Source organism: Drosophila kikkawai, chromosome 2L (assembly GCF_030179895.1).
Source record: "Drosophila kikkawai strain 14028-0561.14 chromosome 2L, DkikHiC1v2, whole genome shotgun sequence".
Classification (NCBI taxonomy): domain Eukaryota; kingdom Metazoa; phylum Arthropoda; class Insecta; order Diptera; family Drosophilidae; genus Drosophila; species Drosophila kikkawai.
The window spans coordinates 15,960,643-15,976,516 of NC_091728.1; the positions used below are offsets into that span (position 1 = coordinate 15,960,643).

General features: G+C 37.9%; 2 protein-coding genes across 6 annotated transcripts; one reads left to right on the plus strand and one right to left on the minus strand.

Moving 5' to 3' along the window:
- The first annotated feature begins 332 nt into the window (after positions 1–332).
- TTLL4A (Tubulin tyrosine ligase-like 4A) lies at positions 333–8,509 on the plus strand. Of its 5 annotated transcripts, none has more exons than XR_001770793.3 (12): positions 333–492; positions 585–821; positions 1,014–1,674; positions 1,929–2,752; positions 2,815–3,165; positions 3,221–3,578; positions 3,644–3,768; positions 3,829–4,268; positions 4,333–4,503; positions 4,566–4,844; positions 8,125–8,261; positions 8,327–8,509. XR_001770793.3 is itself a non-coding variant. In XM_017170083.3 (12 exons), exons 3-11 carry the CDS (start codon positions 1,082–1,084, stop codon positions 8,210–8,212), a joined length of 3,210 nt encoding a protein of 1,069 aa, XP_017025572.1. In that variant the 5' UTR covers positions 333–492; positions 585–821; positions 1,014–1,081; the 3' UTR covers positions 8,213–8,261; positions 8,327–8,509. The 5 variants fall into 5 exon arrangements, 4 of the variants coding, with proteins under 4 accessions (XP_017025572.1, XP_017025573.1, XP_070139602.1 ...); XM_017170083.3 differs by having other exon boundaries at positions 8,144–8,261; XM_017170084.3 differs by having other exon boundaries at positions 1,932–2,752; positions 8,144–8,261.
- A 67-nt stretch (positions 8,510–8,576) lies between these two features.
- aub (piwi like RNA-mediated gene silencing protein aubergine) lies at positions 8,577–14,050 on the minus strand. Its single transcript, XM_017170088.3, has 9 exons — positions 13,848–14,050; positions 11,736–11,868; positions 11,176–11,669; positions 10,902–11,094; positions 10,536–10,663; positions 10,316–10,470; positions 9,865–10,254; positions 9,683–9,793; positions 8,577–9,611 (listed from the first exon to the last, which is right to left on the minus strand). The coding sequence occupies exons 1-9, from the start codon at positions 13,938–13,940 to the stop codon at positions 8,711–8,713; spliced, it is 2,598 nt and encodes an 865-aa protein (XP_017025577.1). The 5' UTR covers positions 13,941–14,050; the 3' UTR covers positions 8,577–8,710.
- Between the last annotated feature and the right edge of the window lie 1,824 nt (positions 14,051–15,874).

Consider the following 15,874-nt stretch of genomic DNA (forward strand, 5'->3'; position numbering starts at 1 on the left):
TTCAGCAACGGTTTAGTGGCGACAACAAGTTGATTTTTCTTCAAAATTCAGTTATATTAATATAAGAAAACCAAATATTCTGAGAGGTGCAGTATTTCAATCGACCCGGGCTATTAAATAAAAAATAACTTTACAATTGATGGAACCCATTTTCCAATCACTATAGACTTTAAATTTAAATTAAATTAACTAATAAAAGTTTAAAATTGCGTTAACTGTTGTAAAAGTATAAAATTTTAAACAGCTACCCGATTGTAATCGATTACTTTAATCAATTTTTGATTGTTCGAAGCATCGATTGAATTCCACCTCTACAGCGGGGGTGCAAATGCACATGTATCAATATAGTAGGCTGTGAAAAGTTTGAGTGAATGGATATTAAAATTATAACCATTCGGCTTGAATATACAAACAAACATACATACTATATTTACAAAAGCCAAATAAATCACTATAGTTAAAATTCTGCATTTGCCGTTAGTTTTATTGTAGGTAAGTTTTCGTCAACCAAAACCACAACCTTCACGCACACTCTGTAACCGAACGGAGGATGCCTCCGCCTCCATTTCCGTCTCCTCTTCTAGTTTGCCTATTTATTTACTTGGCGCAATTTTCGTGCTGGAAATGTAATCACGCCGATGTACTCTAAGGACAAGTGCCAGTGACCTAGATATTTTGGGAGCCCTGCGCCTGATACTCCGACAAGCAACAACAACACCACCGTCGCCGTATCTCTGGCTCGAGCCTTAATCCTCTTACCGACCGACCGAGCGGTGTGCACAACCACACACAAAGTAAAGGTCACAAACCGCGCGAGGCAAGTAAGTTTCTGTACATTTGACCTGGTTTACCGAGTGGCTGCCCTGCGGCGGGAGGGGTGTGTTGACATGCACATGTACATGTTCACCGTTAGGGGGCCGGGGGGCCACATGTGACCTCTTCAGCGATTAATCTGCATCCGCAATCTCTCCTCTCCATTCCATCCCATCGAACGAATCATTAAATAATTGTAGGACTTTTTTGGTGGGTGGTAACCGCGCGAATCGAGCTTATATGTGTGTGTGTGTGACCAGGACTGGACATGCGTAACAACAGTGGCTACAGCCTGGCCAGCAACAGTCTGAATAACAACAACAACAACTGTGCCCCCCAACAAAGCGCAGGATCACCTGCCGCCCGCGGCTTCTCCAATGTGGACAATACAACGCTTTATTACTGCAATTACGACAACTGTAACCTGAACGCCACCTGGAGCCGGAGTCAAAATCAAAATCAGAACCATCCGAACCTACAGCAACCGTCAAAGCGAATTCCCACCAAGCATGCCAGCAGATTTCACTACCAACAATCGGCGGCCAATTCGGCGCCGGACTCTTCGCTCTATGCTGATGCCTTTGCACAGCCATCGCTGATTAACCAGCGGATGATAGCTGGAAACAACAAGAGCTGCGAGTACCTTTACCACAAGAGCCATCGGCGAGCAGAGGAGCAGCAGCAACAGCAGTACAAGCTACTGCGTCCCTATGTCACTGCCGACAAGGAGCAGCAGCAGCGTCAATCCATCGTTTACTTCGATCCGGAGCTTAAGAAACGGAAAGCCCGCTTGCCCGAGTATACGGACAATAGTCCGGATCGATATCGCGCCTCACCAGAGCTGACATGGGATGCCATACTGTAATTTTGCACAATTGCATTTATTGTTACTTGTTGTCCTGCTTGTTGAAAAAACTACATACAGTAACATACAACACCCACACCCACACACACGTATTTGTATGTTTGTTGTGTTAGATATCACACAAAACTCTAGATAACTACCCATATATATTCCCAACAGAGACACTCATTGAACATAGATGTGTGTGTAAAAAATCCCATACTTAGGTCACTTCCTCCCACGAACCTAACCCACCTTCCTTCTGTTTCAGCAGCTCCGAACGTCCAACGCAGTATCACACCCATTATCAGCACTATTTCTCCTACTTTTACAACCGTGGAGGAGGCGAGCAGGAGCTTCTGTCCAATACCTCGTTTGCCTCCAATAATAGCCGCAAACTGCCAATGAGTAAATTTCAAAAGTCAGTCGCTGTAGCCGTCAGTCCTCGTGGAGATGCCAGCACCAATGACACCCTCATTAGTGGTCGCCGGGAGACTTCCGAGGAGCGCAGCTGGCCATCTCTCAAGTATGAAAAACATGTGCTGAAGGAAAAGCTCCCGAACAATGGTTTGGACACAGATTGTGGCTGGGTTGAGGCGGAGGATGATGGCGAGATTTACCGGGAAACCAAAGAAGTCTATGACGCATCTGTGGTAATTGATGGATTCGAACAGATTCATCGTCGCTATTGCCGTATTTCCGAGAATACGGCCATCGAGGATGCTGGAGATTGCTTACTCAATAACAATAATAATGAATTGAAATATGTACGTAAATCGGTGGTGGATCAGCCGGTGCCACGGCTGCCAATGACGCCAAAGAGGGTGAAAGGTGGCGCATCCGTGTCCGTCAAAAAGCCAATGCCCACAGTTCACCGAGTGCTGCTTTACAGCACGCAAAGTCCCAGGATGGGACGCAAGCAGCTAAGCAATCAGCGGAGTCTCAGTCTGAAGCAGCAGCAAGGCAACAACAAGTCGCAGGGCGACGCACACACGGTAATTCTAATGGAGCCGGAAGCCAAGCCAGATGGCCAACGCAGTCCCGATGACTATGATCGCAACGAGGACTTTGATGACGACGATGACCTGGACAATCGTAAGGACTTCAAATGGAAGTTTTAAAGCCAATTTATTATTTTATTTCCCCACTTTACTTAGTTTCGAATTTCGATGAGAGCGACACGGCCAGTGTTCTCTCGGACACCGAGGACGGTTATCGTGCGCATGCCTACAAGCTAACGCATTCCACGGATCGCTTTACATCGCCCCAAAGCACGCCCAGCTATCTGTCTTCCCAGTCTTCCGAGGATGATCTTAAAAATCCCGATTCCCTGCTTGTGCCCAGTCTATTTCCCCACGTGCCGCCCTATCTGTCCTTCTCGTCAAACACCAAAAAGGGCCCGAGAGTGCCGCCAGAGCTTCATCGAGTGCTCAAGTGGCGCATTACAAATATAATGCCCAAGGTGGTGCGCCTTATACTGGCCAACAGCGGCATGAGGATGCTGAAGAGTGAGTTTTTCAGGCCTTCAAAAATATAATTTCTCAATATTCAAACTCATTACAGAAACCAACGACTGGATGGGCGTGTGGGGCAAGCATTTAAAGTCGCCCTGCTTCAAGACCATTCGTTCGTATCAGAAAATCAATCACTTGCCCGGCTCATTTCGCATTGGGCGTAAGGATTCGTGCTGGAAGAATCTGCAGCGGCAGATGGGCAAGCATAGCAACAGGGAGTTTGGCTTTATGCCGCGCACCTACATTATTCCCAATGATCTGGGCGCCTTGAGACGTCACTGGCCAAAGTATGCTCAGCGCAACACCAAGTGGATTATAAAGCCACCGGCCAGCGCTCGTGGAGCGGGCATTCGGGTCATTAATCGATGGGGACAGATCCCTAAACGTAGGCCACTTATTGTCCAGAAGTAAGCTAATTTAAATTCGTTTATTAAGGTTTAAAAATCTTATTTAATGTGCTTGATTTTTAAAGGTATATTGAAAGACCACTTCTGATAAATGGCAGCAAGTTTGATCTGCGGCTGTATGTTCTGGTGACCTCTGTAAATCCTTTGCGGGTGTTTATGTACCACAATGGTCTGGCTCGATTTGCTTCTGGTAATTATTTTCTTAAATTTAATTATTAGAGCTGGAAATTCATTGTTTTTTTACCCACAGTTAAATACAGTGCCAAGACGGACACTTTAAACGATCGTTGCATGCACTTGACCAACTACAGCATCAACAAGTTCTCCTCCAACTATTCAAAGAACGAAGATGTCAATGCCTGCCATGGCCACAAGTGGACCATCAAGTCGCTGTGGCAGTACTTGGCCAATCGTGGTGTTCGCACGGATTGCCTATGGGAGGCCCTGCGCAGCTTGGTTCTTCGAACAATTCTCGCTGGCGAGAATGGCATAAATAGCATGATCCGGGCCAATGTGGAGTCCAAGTACAGTTGCTTTGAGCTTTTTGGCTTTGATGTGATTTTAGACTCAGACCTCGTTCCCTGGCTACTGGAAGTGAATATATCACCGAGCTTACACTCGGAACTGCCACTAGATGCTCATGTCAAGGCGCCGTTGGTGCAAGGCGTTCTCAACACGGCGTTGTACAATGTGAGTGGGATTTAAAAGCCTAGTGAAGAGCTTTGTATAAATATACATTTGTATATATTTATAGGTACCTCCAAAACTATCTATGGATAAGCAAAAAGAACTGGCTGCCGAGTTCTCATTTCCGCCTGGCACACAAATGTGCTATGACAAGCGACTTTATATTAATTATTTATCGCGAGAGGAAAAAGTGAAGCACAATACCTTCACCAGGAAGTCCATGGAAGACAGAAATGAGGTAAGTTATTTGGTTTATTTATTCTTGTATTATATTTTTATATTTCATATAATTTTCATTAGTATGTCAACGAGATCCTGAATAACCTAACCCCTGATGACGTCCGCTGCTTGATCATTGCCGAGGATGAATTGGCGCGTTGTGCGCCACTAGAACGAATTTTTCCAACTGATCAAACCCATAAGTACCTTAAATACAATGACAGTCCAAGGTATTACAATCGCCTGCTGGATGCCTGGGAGTCGCGTTATGCTAACAATCGTACCGAGGGCATCGCGCTATTGCGCGACTATTGTCAAAACAAATATCATCTTCAGGTCCCAACACCGCCGGCCAAAAAGGTGAGATCTATATTCCTAAATGGTGCGAATGCTTTTCACAAGACTCATATAAATTCGAAAACTGAACAATGATTTTGTGTGATAGGTCAGGATGTTGTCATAAGTTTATATTCCCAATTTGGTTGTCTTATTCGTTATGTGTTATCACCAAAAATCAGTTTATTAAGTATTTGATTTTATATTTTAAAACTATTCTATACACAACAAAATATTAACTATAATATGAATAATGTTTAAAGATCAGTTTAACAAAAAATATATTCATTACTCTCGAATTCTGTTAAATTTTGAGGGCTGTTGGAGATTTATACAATCGTTCTTTTGGCGCTGCCGAGCCCTTTGCCATCGTAAGTCTTATCTGTTGACCATTCAGGGTCTGAGTAAAATTCAATTAAATCGAATATTTGTAGATAGAAAATGAAAAACAAAAAAAACATTTAAACAAAAACAGTAAGCTTGTTATAATATATATCGTATTGTCTTTATTTTGAAATATACATATATCCAGGACAACAAAGTGTATTTGTCATCTCTGCCGGTTAACTACTTACCATAACGTAATAAATCTTTTGTTTTCCTTTATACAGTATTTAATGCCTAGGTAATTAATAACGAAGCTTAATTAAACCAAGTTCAAGTTACTTAAACCTAAACCATGTAGAAGGGATGGTCAAATAGTGATGTTCTTAGTTACAAATCGAAAGTGTTTTTTAATAAATGTAATCGAAAGAATTTTAGAACTCTGGAAAGAGATGAAACCAATCATTTGTATTTGCATTTGCATTTGCATTGCCCTCTTGTGTTTTTCGGTTCACTATAATTTCTTTTTATTATGTCTCTGCGTATATGTACATATAAATGAAGTATATTGAAGGTGATCACACTGCATACTCCTTACACCTGAGTCCAGAACACGAATTTCTTGCAACGCCAGGTGGGTGTCTTTTTCTCTGTGAACAGTAACTCTCAGCGCGGCTGTCCCATAACTTTAGCTTTACCAATATGCTCTCAATGCTGGCTTCGAAATCCATTAAAGGACATTTGTATATTTGGAACATTGCCAAAAATTAATGCGCTCAAAGAGATCTCTCCTAATCCATTGCGAAAGTAGTGTATGATTTCGTACTAAAAGTTTCATTTATTCCAATTAGACCGTTTTTAGTGCTTAGGATACCCCCAACCATGCCTTTATTTTGCTTTCATTTAATTTAATACTAAAGCTCATTGAGAAATATTGATCAAAGTTTCATTTTCATTCATGGATTTGCCAAAAAACAAGTGTAAATTACATAATATTGCCTTGATGGACAAGGCACTGATGGAGTTTAAACTTACCACATTTTAAGTAACTCGAAATAGTGTAAAAAAATTACTTTTTCTCTCGATATACAACCCAAAATGTGCTGTTCATTCTTGGGAAACCCGAATAACCTTGGCCTACATCATCAATTTTTTTCATTTTTATTTTAAGCTTAGTCTTTAACAATTCATAGAAAAATCGCGATAGCTTTGAAAACACGGCAACCCTCTGCATTTCATCAGTGAATTTTTTATTCATAATTACCTTAGATAGTCATCAAATTGTAACTATACTTTTTGTACTTATTAAAATATATATTTTAAGTATTTAAGTTACCCCTTCATCCGGATCATTGCAATGCAATCGTTTTATATCTTTGATCAACATACAAATAGCCAATAGATTTTTATTGTCTCAACTTTATATAAAATGCAAATAAAATATCGATTTCGTTTTGGTGTAATTGTAAATTTGCAGGATTACTTCATCAAGTTTATGAGATGGATTTTAAAGTGACAGTCGCTGCCATCGTATTATTGGTAGTCATTATCGTTATTGTTAGTGCAATTACCCTAGTCCTAATTACATATGTATATATTTGATATTTAATATTAATCAATTCAAATGTATTTGTAAATATAGGTTACCGATGCAAAATATTTAAATCAAAATAATGTACTCTGTTGAGTAACATTCGACAAAATTGCTAAATTCGTAACTAAATTGTGATCTGGTTTTTTTTTTGTAATAGATTGGAAGAAAAATAGAATACGTATATATATGTATATTTAATTCATAGATATATTATTATTATGTTGTAATTGAATTATTATAGTGTAAACTGCCAATCATTGAATCCCCAAATGAGGTGATGTTTACAAAACTTGAATTTTAAAGAAAGTTTAATAAACAAAAACAAACGACTTACATTGAAAACGGTCGCCTGATTTAATAAATATATATAAAGATGCAATTATTAAGTTAAAAACACACAGATTACAGGTCGTCTATTAACTTAACTTAAACTTTTAAAAGCTATTGCACAAGTGGACATTTTTTTAAGAGATCAATCCAAGAAGAAATATATTTAGTAAGTCAAGTCTGAACTCATTTAATATATTTTTTGTTTAACTCAAAATAAGCCTTTGGAAAAAAGATAAAACTGAAGAAAATGGGTAAATTACTCTTAGAAAATATGGATGCCAATGAAAATTAATTAATTAAAAAACCAAATTAATTTTTATTGGGAATTCATGTTTATTATTGTGCAACACTTCAGAATATTTAAAATGTTAGACACATACATATTTTTTCGTGTTAAACACACTGACAAAACGGCTTGAATAGCTCTTAGCTAATGGATGGTTAGTTAAAACGTAATATTTTAACTTTAGGATACAATTGATAGGAATTATAACTGTTGTTAGATCTGTTTTTATTCTTTATCATAAATTAAATATGACAAGTGGGTAAGTATTTGTCTGTCTGTCGCTTTGTTAGTCGATTTTGTCGTATTTATTGATTTTGTTTAAATATTAACGTAATGTATTTTTTATTATTTGAATTGGTTGGTTTATAAATAAAATAAATTGTGGAATATTACAGATAATTAATAAAATATTCTTCACACTTTCATAATTACCAATCAATAAATAATTATTTTAATTATTTTTTCAATAAAAATCTCTAATAATAATAATAATAGGCATCCCTATGAGATAATAAATTATTACTTAAATATTCCAGCATGCTGTTTTGTAGGGTATAGGTAATTTTTTTCTTTAAAACTTATTATTATTTTAAGTACTGCATGCAGGATTCCTGGACAGATCTGAGATTCATCTTTATTTTGTAGGATTAAAAAGAATTGGCTCTACCGATTCCCTTTCTTTGTAAATAGCTTTTGATAACATTTAGGAAACCCTTTTTTCTACTTAATATATATTAAAAATAAAGATTTGCATATAGTAAAATTTGAAGCCTTTGCCTTTTAACACAGGACTCGAACGATGAAGAAATCAACCCAACGACGAAACCAGAAACTGTTCAAGATGGCAACAATTCGTAGCATTAGCCACTCCCCAATGTTTTACAATCCATCATATTCATTTAAACAGGTAAGCACTGATAATGTCCGTATAAAATTATACCAACTAAATGAAGTATTCTTCTTTTATTACAGACTTCATACAACATCAGGAAATAGCTTATTTGGAAAACCATCTTCGATTTTTAAATTGAATTTTAGGATGGATTTCGGTGGTCTTCCGTATTTTCGGTACCTAAGAAATTTATATGTAACTCTAGTGTAATTAGAACAAAAAGTTATACAGTGAATTATTAAATTATATGTTATTTGAATGAATTAATACGTTTTATAAATTATAGATTTTTTTCCACTCCCCGAGAAACTCTTAGCAAATACAGCGAAATGGGATAAACTAAAAAAGGTCATTTATTGAAACTTCATTTGAGGAATTACATGTAATGTGTTGGAACATAAAATTGTCAGTTGGCCCTTCAGCCTTGTGATTACATTTTCAATAAATTTAATAGTCAGTTTTTTTTAAAGAAAGTATAGTTGATTATTCAAGCCTGCAGCCGGTGCACGGTTGATGCTCTCCGCTACCAAGAAGGCCAGCTTATGAGCGTATTGGCACACAGCTGGTACGCGGCAAGTGGCGGAGTAATTGTAATACATGTGGGTCATCTTGTAGGACAAAATTTGGAGCTTGTCGGCACTTAAGCCCATATTGTCGTGGATGACATTGTAGTTGGTGGGCGACACCGTTCCCTGTCTCACTGACTGCGAGACCAAGAAGAAATCGTAACGCTCCGGCAGGGTTATAACGTCATCGACCACAGTGCCCGGAACTGGATTACGCTTGTTGGAAAAGTAGCGCGTGTTGATGCGCTTCGCCACCACCATAAAGGCCATGCGACAGCCATCCTGCATGCCAGCCGACTTGTAGATTTCATCCAGCTTTTCCTTTAGAAACTTAACCTCGGCGTTCACCACCTGGTGGAGTTGGCCATCGCCGACGCCGTCGCGGAAGAAGAGAATACGCTCGGGCAGGGTACCGTGATGCTCGCGGTATGCCTTTAGGGCGCACGTCATGGTGATGGACATCTGGTCGGACAACTCCTGACCCTTCATGTGCTCCGTCACGGAGGAGAAGTACCGAGTCGACGTCTTCATGTCCATAGTGGCCACCAGGGCACCAAAAGATTTGTTCTTATTTTTCGGAGAATGACAGACATCAAAGCCTACGGTCATTAGGCCACGAAGCGGTAAATCCACCATCCAGGGTGCGCCCATTAGTTTGGCATTCATTTGTATTACCACCTTTGTGGCGATCGACATCAGGCCAGCTGATTTCTCTGGACGAGGTGCAATGGTCTTAAGAGTAACCACTTGAGACGGAACCGGCCGGTCCACGCAAGCGCGTTTCTTGATGGTGCTATACCTGTTAAATAATAAATAACCATCAAGAAATAATTAGATGCCTTATACTACAGCAAAGTAAACCATACGTACTTTTCCTCATTCGGAGCATTCATGACCACCATAACGATTTGTGGATCCTTGGCCGCTGCATTGTCGATTGCCTGTGAATAGGTTGCGTTTCGATCATCGTTTATCTCGTCACTGAAATAAAATCGCAGGCAAATCAGTTGCAAAATTCACAAAATAAACAAAAAAATTAAACCAATACTTACAACCGCGGATCCAAGATAGTCATCCTCATGCCTTGCGCCACGCGAATGCACATCCTCACAAAGTCCTGCGTTTGGTTGATGCTACGGCGTGGAGTAATCACCAACCACCTCTTGATATCCACGTGAGAGAACATTGATGAGTTTCGGAACTCGTTGGACCAATCTGCGCGGCTGTCGCACAAGTATTTCTTGTTATTTCCGAGCAATATATTCTGCGGTGGCAGAACGCGAGCTGGGATCTCCACCAAGGCCGTGTCGAGCTCAATTTGCCAAGACTTCATCAGTTCCATGCTCTCCTTGGACGATTTCAAGCGCTGATTGAATGTGCGCAAACGTTCGATACGACGATCCGGTGTCAGACGTGTATGCTCGCTCATGGCTTTCATCAATCTGAACAAAAAAAATTACGAAATGTTTTATTAACTTCAAAATGATTATTTTTCAAGCTCACCGAAAGTTAGACCGCATGTTATCCGTCATGCCGGTAGCCCGAGCCAGCTCAGGAATAAGCATTATCAACTTATCTTCGCCACCACGAATGTTCCTCTCGGTGGGCCGCGACACAACCAAAGGCTGCTTCAAATCACGAATTGTGATGTTGTAGCGCTGAAATATTAAACATTTAAATATTATATCAGTTTACGATTATTATATTTGTAAGTCATATTTACCTTCTTATAGTAATCGCAATATGAGATTTCGCCTTCCTTCTGGGCGAATTTCGACAATGGCGAAGAATTAAAATCAATATCGTCAACGCGATAAGTCTTGTTGTTATAGTCGGTTAACACCACCATACCTGAATAAAATAAATATTATAAATACCTATTAAAGAATAGCTGAAGAGAAAGCAGATCTCACAAATAGTTAAATCTTTCTTGTTATTAAAAGAGCGTAAGTAATTAGCTTAACTCAACGCCTTTAATTTTATTCAATGACCGGAATATTAACTCAACTTGAAAAACAACCAAAGATCAACAAGTTTATCGAAATAACCAGGAATCCTTTATTATTTCTAATGGACAAAATAAACTCACCAATTACTTGACGCTTGAAAGCAGTTTGATAATCATCACTGTCGCGAACCACCTCAGATAAAATGTTGTACAAGGTGTCAGTTCTCATCACCTTGTGTGCAATCTCTGCACAAAGCAAAATGTCGCCCTCATGCTGGCGAATCGAAGTCTGATAACCAGGCCAGAGCTCCATGCGGTAGTTCTCTAGATTGATCTTGAAACAACAGAGAAAATAATTGATTATTTAAAACTAGCTAAAGGTGTAAACTTAAATAATGAGAAATTAATAACTTACCTTTGCTTTAGCATCAAAATAATTACGGGACACGAGCTGCAAATTCAAACCCTCCATGGCTCTGCGCAAGATCAGATTTAGCACTTGGAACTGCTGATTGTCAGCAGTCTCGACCGAGCCAACATGTTTAATTTTGATTTGTATATTTTCGCCGGCTCGGCTCTGTGTAACTAGTTCCAAAACATTCGTGCTATTGGGTTTAGCCTTGAAATGATTGCTGGAGAACAAGATTGTCCCATCAAAAATGTAGCCCCCCAAGAGGCTGCGATGTTCATGCAGAAAGGCTCGACGCAGACGCGTGTTGTCCACGTCAGGTGAAAAGTCCACCCTATACTGGTATATTGTCCAGTTGGGACGTTTGACTATTTTGAAATAGTTAGTCTGCACCGTAATCCTTGTTCCAGTCGTTCCACACTTGGTGGCCAGTCCCTGGGGACGGGAATGAACCACATCCGTGATGAGGCGGCGCCCACGTACAGAGCCACGAGGATCGCCTTGTAATTTATAAATTTTAAATTATAAATATAAAACAATGACCTAATTGTAAAGGGATTACATACCTTCGCTGCTTGGAAGCTCAGTTTCTCCAGATCTCAGAGTTTCAAAGCTAGGGTCCAAGTCCTTGACCGGAGCATCACCTCCTCCTGCTCCTCCAGTTGCTCCACCTGAGTGCGACGATTGCGAGGACTGGCCCTGCAAATTGTACAATTAAGGATTTATACACAAACCAAAAATGTTACGCCCTATACACAGAAATGATTACTTTTCACTTTGATTTAATTTAATTTTTAAAATTAATTTGTGAAAATTCTGATTCTTCCTTCTATTTCGCTTGGGTGTTTGCATTTATTGTGGTTATATACGGACGCCATCTTAGTCCGTATACACACACATACATATACCATCAAATTTACCGCTTTTTCGATCTTTTTACGCTTCTTCTATCGCACACACGCATACACTGTTCTTTATGCATCATTTTATTCATAAAGTCTTCAATGAAATATTGCTCAAGAATGAAATAAAAATACATTTCATGAAGAAAATTAATATTATTAATGATGTAATTTAATGTAAAAACACATAGTCGAACCTTAGCCTAAGCTCTTCTGTTGAAAGTACGAAGAGTGAAATTTTTTCTCTGCAAACTTGACACACATACACAGAAGAATTTTATACATATACATACATATGATGTACATATGTATGAATGTATGAAGTTATTGAAGAAAACGCGTGCTATTTCTGTTAGAAAGAGAAGAGCTTTAAAAAAAAAACGCCGACTAAGGTTTGACTGTGTTTGTACATTAAATTACATCATTAATAATAATCACTTTCTTCATGAAATGTATTTCTTTCATTCTTATTGAGCAATATTTCATTGAAGATTTTATGAATAAAATGATGCATAAAGAACAGTGTATGCGTGTGTGTGATAGAAGAAACGTAATAAGATGAAAAAAAGCGGTAAATTTGATGGTATATGTATGTTGTGTGTGTGTGTGTTAAAGGAAAAATTCAAAGAATTCTTGGAAGCGTAATTTTTTCATCATTCTATGCATGTTTCGCTACATTGCTATTAAAAAATGGCCGACCAACTAATACATTTTTTTTTCATCAGGCCATGCATGTTGTGATTTGTCCGTTCCATGCAAATGTTCATTCTGCTAAATTTAAAGGGAAAAATTCAAAGAAAGAAAATTCTTAGACGCGTCATTTTTTCATCAGGCCATGCATGTTTCGCTACATTGCTATTAAAAAATGGAATATTGAATTTTGCCTTTTAAATTTTTCCGTTTAAATTTTGCAGAATGTATGTAGCGAATTATGAACATTTGGATGGGACGGACAAATCAAAACATGAATGGCCTGATGAAAAAATGCACACGCGTTCATAATGACGCTTTTCCGAAATTTTTTTTCTTTGAATTTTGCCTTTTAAATTTTGCAGAATGGTAATTATGTAGCGAATTATGAACATTTGGATGGGACGGACAAATCAAAGCATGCATGGCCTGATGAAAAATGCACGCGCCGTTTCATGACGCTTCTCCGAAATTTTTTTCTTTGAATTTTGCCTTTTAAATTTTGCAGAATGGTAATTATGCAGCGAATTATGAACATTTGGATGGGACGGACAAATCAAAACATGCATGGCCTGATGAAAAATGCACACGCGTTCATAATGACGCTTCTCCGAAATTTTTTTCTTTGAATTTTGCCTTTTAAATTTTGCAGAATGGTAATTATGCAGCGAATTATGAACATTTGGATGGGACGGACAAATCAAAACATGCATGGCCTGATGAAAAATGCACACGCGTTCATAATGACGCTTCTCCGAAATTTTTTTCTTTGAATTTTGCCTTTTAAATTTTGCAGAATGTAGTAGCGAATTATGAACATTTGGATGGGACGGACAAATCAAAACATGAATGGCCTGATGAAAAAATGCACACGCGTTCATAATGAAGCTTTTCCGAAATTTTTTTTCTTTGAATTTTGCCTTTTAAATTTTGCAGAATGTAGTAGCGACTTATGAACATTTGGATGGGACCGACAAATCACAACATGCATGGCCTGATGAAAAATGCATGCGTCGTTTCATGACGCTTCGCCGAAAATTTTTTTCTTTGACTTTGAATTTAATAAAAATGCGGAATTAGACTTACCAGCTGAGGCACAAGCCCGCGATTAGCCTCTGGCACACGCTTAGTTCCGCGTCCTCGCCCACGGGAAATTCCAGTATTCGGCGGCACATTCATTGTTGCTTTAGGTTTTTTTCCTTACACTTCACCTCACTCTCACAAAACTTTTCTATAACCACGTTGAACCGATGCTCGAAGATGAAATGGGCAAAATCAAACGGGACTTTGAAAGCTGGATTATAGCGATGTGAGCAGTGTTGCCAATTTAGCTAAATATAACGATATTTTTTGCCCAAATATCGAAATCGATACTTTTGTTTGATATTTTTCGGTATTTTCTCCTTGGTCACTCTGAATTTCAAAGCAAACTGTTACTTAACATAGAAATGCTCTCGATTACAGAATTTGGCTCGTTAACAGAATTTGCTTATGGAATTCCCAAATTGAGAGCGGCTCTCTGGCTAGCGACAGTGTTGCCAATTTAGCTATTTTCCCACTATATCTGGCGTGTTTCAAAACCTAAATATAACGATACTTTTTGCCCAAATATCGAAATCGCCATATTTTTGTTTGATATTTTCCCCTTGGTCACTCTGAACTTCAAAGTAAAATGTCAAAACAGAGTTTTACATGCTTGGGGTCGAATTCTCGTGTAGAATGTAGAGTGTTCGAGAGCGAACAACATGGACTTCGGCAGCCTTCGGCAGCACCTTCGGCTCCGTTGCAACCGAACCGAGAGAGAATGTGTTCGACGAACGTGTTTGAATGTGCTATCATCAAAATTTGCTGGCTATTTCTAGCTTTTTTCGAAGTTGGGTTTAGCTTTTTCAAGCCCTAAAGAGTTGGCAACTGGCTCGAAGATGAATGAGACAAAATCAAACGGGACCTTTGAAAGCTGGATTATAGCGATGTGAGAAATATATTAAAGATATCGATATATCGATACTTTTCGAATAAAAAATAAATATTTTTTTAATATCGAACCGGGACTTTTGAAAGCGCTTTCCTCCTAAAATATCTCAATAAGTTAAAATTTCCCCCCTAAATTCTAGAAATCAATATTCTTAATTTATATCATTATGAAGTTGTTAAAAAAGCTGTGGGAATAATAATAATGATGTTTCGGATTATCTAGCCACCAGTCCGTTAATTATTATTATTTTTTTTATTTTACAATTTTTGCAAAGTTTTCTTATAATATTTAAAGAATACATGCTTGAAAACTGTTCAGCGATTATCAAAAAAATGCTGTCCCACTTCTTATTTTGCACAATTATTAGGGCTTTTGCACGGCGTAAATTAGTAAATATAAAAAGGATAGCAAATTACTGGCTATTAGTATCAAAATTTAGCCAAAAATAAAGTTAATGCTTGGCCAAAACCAAGATTTAAATAAGATTGTAATCCAAAAAATAAAATAGGTAGTAAATATAATAAGTAATAACTTTAAATCAATTAAATTTATTTACTTATATATATTTTAGCCATTAAGTAGTAGCTCTTGATGCCTTGTAGCAATTGGCATTTATAATCAAAATTACATTTACATTACTCATTAAAATATTGAATTGAAATCACTCACATAAAGAGTTTTAAATTTGAATAACAGCTGATTTGGAAAACCTTTATTTTCAAATACTTAACTATCAAATATTTTTATCAAATCCGTAAATAATAGTTTCTGGAAACCAATTCTGACCCCAAATTTACTTACCAAATTAGTCAGTAAAGAAAAAACGTAATTAAGTTTTAGTTTTTGAGCATCTTGTTCCAAATAAGTCTTATTTATATTACAGGAACCATTTAACTAGGATCGGACGACTTTTTTTTTGTAATATAAACGAATATATACAGCTTTTGAGATGTATGAAAATCTAATGGTTGTCATGAAGATTCTACAGGGATCCAAGGAATGCCAAGTTGGCGTTTTGGAATCGAAGAAAAATCCATTTTGATTTTAAATCAACAACAATAAATGATAGTTCTAAAGAGTTCAAAGATTTAAAATACAAGAAATTAAAACTTTGTACAGTAATCCGTAAAAAAATGTT